Source organism: Danio rerio, chromosome 13 (genome assembly GCF_049306965.1).
Source record: "Danio rerio strain Tuebingen ecotype United States chromosome 13, GRCz12tu, whole genome shotgun sequence".
Classification (NCBI taxonomy): domain Eukaryota; kingdom Metazoa; phylum Chordata; class Actinopteri; order Cypriniformes; family Danionidae; genus Danio; species Danio rerio.
In genome coordinates, this window is record NC_133188.1 from 40,296,407 (window position 1) to 40,302,500 (window position 6,094).

Consider the following 6,094-nt stretch of genomic DNA (forward strand, 5'->3'; position numbering starts at 1 on the left):
TTGAAGAAGAAAAAGATGTTAAACTTTTATATTTGGGCAGCTACAATACACAAAGCCTATTTTAGCACAGTACCTGAGTGGAGTGGATTCTCTTTAATTGTCTGTAGGGTGTGGATGCTGATGGTGTGGGTGGTTTGCTGTGGTTTATTACACATGAGATAAACTCCTGCACATCCATTAGGCTTTCATCAGCACACTGTAATAGATCCTCACCCACCTTGGAGGATTTGAACACACAAGGACCTTCTGTTAATATAGTACACAACCTCCCAAAGCAATAAATGGACGATTGCAAGCAGGACAATTAAAAACAACTGTTTAAATAACTGATTTCTTTTATCTTTGCCATGATGACAGCATGTAATATTTTACTAGATATTTTAAGTTACTAGTATTTAACTTAAAGTGCAATTTAAATGCTTAACTAGGTTAATTAGGTTAACTAGGCAGGTTAGGGTAACTAGACCAGTCATTGTATAACGATGGTTTGATCTGTAGACTATCCAAAAAAAAAAAAAAAAAAAAAAAAAAAAAAAAAAAAAAAGCTTAAAGGGGCTAATAATTTTGACCTTAAAATGACTTTGGAAAAAAAAAAAAAAATGCTTTTATTCTAGCTGAAATAAAACTAATAAGACTTTCTCCAGAAGAAAAAATATTATCAGATATACTGTGAAAATGTTCTTGCTCTGTTAAACATAATTTGGGAAATATTTAAAAAAGAAAGGAAAAAAATTAATAATGAAAATGTGAATAATGAAAATACCTCAATGCCAATGTGTTGGCAGAGCGCGTGCAGCTGTGAGAGAGTGGCCATGCCGTTTACGGGCAAAGAGAGCTGAAGACAGGCATTCTGCAGACGCTCCTCCAGGTCACAGAGCGACAGAGCTTTGCCCCGTGGTGTTGTGGGTTCATCAGGGTTCCAGAGGTGCAGCTGACCTGCACATACACACGCACGCACACACAAGACACAGAGTCACATGCACAGTCACAAATGCTCACACACACCAGTGTAAAGTAAACTCTAGCATAAGAGGTTTGTATTATTTAAAGTATGAACTCACCCTCTGCTTCAAACTCCTCAGAAATGCTCATGTCAGCATTCCAGCGCTGTAATCACAGTAAAAATAAAATGCAAGATGAAACAAATGTGATGATTTTAGTTCCAGAAGGAGGCAGAACTGAGCAATGAGACAGCAGATCTCTAGATCTTGAGCTGTAGTGGATTAGTGGTATGAGCTGAGAATGGACTTGATAAAGGGTGTTAATGACTAAATTATGAAATTGGCCTGTAAAACTTTTCTTAATGCTCTAAAGTAATTGCACAAACAGGTTTAATCATTTTATCATTCAAGGTAAAGATTTGTTGACTTTTTATTGAACATTTTGACATTTATTTAATGCCATATAAGCTTTATTCATTGGCTAACTTAAATGGCAAAAAGAATTCAGAATAACACAGATACAATGCACACAGAACTAAACAATCATGTCATTACATTTATTAATTAATATCTTTATTTAGCACACCCAATTACTCAAAATTGATCATATGTATATTGGATGTAATTTTATATTTATCTTATATATTGTCTTATCTATTTATTAATACATGTTGTTCTTTAGAACTTCATATCTTGAAAAAAAAAATTAAAAGCTCTTAAAAATATAATAAAGCATAACTGTTGTCATCAGTACAACATTTACATAATAAAATAAATAATAAAAAAACTAAAATAACAAATACACTGGCAACCTGTATATAATAAATAACTAAATATAAAATAAAATGTAAAAAAAAAAAAAAAAACACCTAATTTTCATTTTTGGTTAAACTACGCCTTTTATATACCAAACCTACTTAGCTTCAATGCAAAACTAGCCACAAGCGGTGTGAAACTAAAGAGCTACTCAATCAGGTCTTTCCCTATTGTTTGGCCAAGATCATTGTGTGCACGTGTTCAAATAGTGAATTTCTGGGGGTGCAGGGAGCAGATGGAGAATATGTGCAGTGGAATTCAATGGCTGGGAAGGGGTCATTGTTCGTCAACAGAGATCCTCCCCCTCCAAACACACATCTGCTGCTGCAGGACCAGAGGATTGTTCACACATTGGCCCATCAGACAGAGCTCCGCGCAGCCATGTGTGTTAATGTGCACCTGCTGGAGAGTGTGGCCCGTCACAAACAAAAGCTCACAAAAACTCAAGCCTGAATGAATTTGATCAAAATCTTTTCGTCGCTGGACATCATTGCCAAATAGTTTGTGTGTTTTAAAGCCAGGCATGTGCCTTCAAAGAAAAGCTGAACTCTCATTCACTCAGAGACATGCTGAACTGCTGTCAGAGCAGAGGCCAAAACTCACACAAACACACATGCAGACTGAGGCTGTTTACACTAGTGTGTTTTCATTTAAACATGCATAACATTTGCTGCAGTCATGTCAAGGATCCATAATAATACAGAGTGTTTGATCACTAAAAACGAAGACTTTTTAAAAAATAACGTTGAATGGTTTTTGGGCATCACAGTGGCGCAGTGGGTAGCACAATCGCCTCACAGCAAGAAGGCAGATGGTTTGGGTCTTGGCTGGGTCAGTTGGGATTTCTTTGTGGAGTTTGCATGTTCTCCCTATGTTATGGTGGGTTTTTCCGGGTGCTCTAGTTTCCCCCACAGTCCAAAGACATGCACTATAGGTGAATTGAATAAGCTAAATTGGCCGTAGTGTATGTGTGTGAATTCAAGAGTGTATGGGGGTTTCCCAGTGATGAGTTGGCAATCGCTGCATAAAACACATGCTGGAGAAGTTGGCAGTTCATTTCGCTGTGGAGACCCCTGATTAATAAAGGGACTAAGTCAAAAAGAAAATGGATGAGTGAATGAATGGCTCCAGAGCAAACGGAGCAAAACAAAGACATTTCCCTGATTGGCTCTTCTGAATGGTTGCATTTTCTATCCTGATTTCTGATAGCCTTTCTCATATATAACAGTGACAACATCTGTGTGTGTGACAACCTTTTGCATGCACACTATATTTCAAAGCACTGCAGTAAAACACAAAGTTACACTGTGCAATTTAAGTGTTCAACTGGACAGTCTGTGCTGCCAAATTACATTAACCTGGATATTAAAACATGAAAGTACAAAAAGCCAGGTTTACATGAAAATTTAGAACATGTGACACTTAGTTGTTAAAATATTATATAAACAATTTTATGGTGTTATTTACACCTAATGCCACTAAAATATAAGTTGAAATCAGAATTATTAAACGCCCTTTGATTTATTTTGTTTAAAAATGTGTGAACAAATAATATAATAGAATTTATTTTTTTATATTTCCCAAATGATGTTTAAAAGAGCAAGGGAATTTTCACAGTATGTCTGATAATATTTTTTCTTCTGGAGAAAGTCTTATTTGTTTTATTTTGGCTAGAATAAAAGCAGTTTTTAATTTTTTAAACACCATTTTAAGGTCAAAATCATTAGCTCCTTTAAGATATTTTTTCGATATTCTACTGAACAAATCATCGTTATACAATAACTTGCCGAATTACCCTAACCTGCCTAATTAACCTAGTTAAGCCTTCAAATGTCACTTTAAGCTATATAAAAGTATCTTGAAAATTATCTAGTAAAATATTATGTGCCGTCATCATGGCAAAGATCATATAAATTAGTTATTGGAAATGAGTTATTAAAACTATTATGTTTAGAAACGTGTTGAAAAAAAATCTCTCAGTTAAACAGAAATTGAGGAATAAACAGGGGGACTAATAATTCAGTGGATTAAATAATTCTGACTTCAACTATATTTGGTGAAATTTGCTGCCAACTAAAATATGTCTTTTTATCCTTTAAAGCAGGGGTGCCCAAACTTTTTCTTATGACAGGCCAAAAAGCAGACTTGATTGAGGGCTGTGGGTCGAATTAAAAATATCAAGCTGCATTACATTGAAGTTTCCATGATTAATTTCCTAATTTATTTCCTAATATTTAAAAAAGTAACTACAAAACTTTGCTATAAATTCTATTAACTAATGCAGTCTATTTAAAAAATTATAATGCACTTATTATAGTAAAAACATAAACAATACCATTAATAACACAATGGAGTTCAATGATGAATGCACTAAGCTGTACCTGCCTTTGCCTCGATTTGCTCGCTTATTTCTTGTACTGTCCTCTATCTGTTGACGGACAGTATTTACATTTTTAAAGATCTGATTCATTTACAAAACTAACAAAATGCAACGTTAAATTTCAAAATGACGATCTCTGAAAGATAATCACCCATTCTGCCCCTCTTCTCAAATGGGATAATGGGCCAAATCAAAGGACAATATGGGCTAACCCTAGTTTAGGCATCTCTGCTTTAAAGTACAGCAATTACAGTATATTGTTAATAATGAATAATATTATATTTCACATCTTATTTAATAGCTTTTCACTATATTTATATAGTTATTATATTTTCTCTCAATGGAATTTAATACAAATAATACTGAATACAATTATAATTTGCACTTCATTAAAGGGGACCTATTGTGCAAAAATCACTCGAATAAAAGGGTTTAATTACAGTTGTGTTGCAACAGTGTGAATATAGTCAGCTTCTAAAAAGGTAAAAATGAATTCATTCTAATTTTTAAAAATCACACTTCATATTATCAGTCTGCAGAAACACTTTGATTGACAGTCTACCTTTGTACATATCATGAGAGGGGGAAAGCCCCACCCATTAGTGACGATCTCTCCTTCATTAGCATAAACAGCCCTGAGTGAGAAGCAGCCATCTGCCATTAGAGTTTTCACCTGCTGAAGATAACATCGGTGACTAAGAGGAGTTATAAATGTGGAGAGGATGCACAAATGAACACTGGAGTCTCCATAGACTGCCTTCTTTTGGGACACTTATTTTGACATTTTCAGCTCTTCACAGAGATAACGTTAGTCCTGTTTTTGAATGCTTGTGTAATTCTGTGTTATATAGCTGTGTTATATGGGCTACAATTTTCTACTATAATTGTATAGCTGCTTTTAAATTGTCATGCATTTTCAGCCATACAGTCCATATGGGGAGCACCATTATGAACAATAATCGTTTTCGTTCGTGTAAACATAGCCAGAGTGTTTCTGCTCGATCCGGTCAAGGAGACTTTGTAGCTGAAATAATCTGAATTGTTTCTGAAGGAGAGTCTCAACTGTAACCTCCAACATTATCTGTGAATTCAGATACAAGTGACTCCGAAAGAGAAGAATGCGGCACAGCCTTCACTGTTGTTCATGCATATTTTACCTCGCGCTTCCGGGGTACGGTCCTGTCATCGCTCTCTTGAGCATCTTCATCCTTCTCCTCCTCATCATCAGCCTGTATGTTTGAATCAGTATGTGTGGGAATGAACTCAGGAGCAGAGCGTCGGCCGTAACGTTTACTGCCCTTTACAAAGCGTGGCTGGACTTCTGGAGAATCTAGGAGAGGGATGAATGACTTATTTAATATTAATACAAAAATATAGATGCATTTCCTTACAGTAAAATCTAAAAGGGGTCAATTTTGTAAAAAATAAAAAATAAAATAAAAAAATAAATCTTTCATAGTTTAAATTGATTTTTATTGGCAGTTTGAGTCATTTACAGAAAATAGCAACTGTGAACATGTGAACAAATTCAGTGGCATTTTAAGCATCCGTTTTATAATGTAGGGGGATGGGCGTGTCAGATTTTAGAGCGCATTTGATTGGACAGAATATCTCAAGTGTATCTAACTTGTTGGTCGATACTGGTGTAAGCGAGAGATTAATCGCATGCATAAATCTCCTGCATGCAAATTTTGTCATTGTTAGAGCACTCACAGATAACCTTTAAGCAATAGTTTGCCCCAAAATAAAAATTTCCTCATCTCCAAATTGTTTCAAACTTTATGAGTTTCTTCCTTCTGTTGAACACAAAAAATATATATGTTTCGAAGTATTTTGGTAACCGGTAGCCATTGACTTCCATAGTAGGAAAAAAAATACTCTTGAAGTCAAAGGTTACAGGTTTCCATCATACTTCAAAATATCTTCATTTGTGTTTAACAGACGTGAGAAAGGTTTG

At 35.0% G+C, this 6,094-nt stretch overlaps 1 protein-coding gene across 10 annotated transcripts in view; it reads right to left on the reverse strand.

The window, feature by feature from the left end:
* nin (ninein (GSK3B interacting protein)) overlaps positions 1-6,094 on the reverse strand; it is a 45,275-nt gene that overhangs the window by 29,855 nt on the left and 9,326 nt on the right. For all 10 annotated transcript variants that reach the window (XM_017358842.4, XM_068213083.2, XM_073920191.1 and 7 more), the window contains exons 4-7: positions 5,295-5,467; positions 1,062-1,107; positions 764-936; positions 74-217 (exon numbers count right to left, since the gene is read on the reverse strand). In XM_017358842.4, coding sequence (XP_017214331.1) covers positions 74-217; positions 764-936; positions 1,062-1,107; positions 5,295-5,467 — 536 coding nt within the window. The remainder of the gene's footprint in view (positions 1-73; positions 218-763; positions 937-1,061; positions 1,108-5,294; positions 5,468-6,094) is intronic.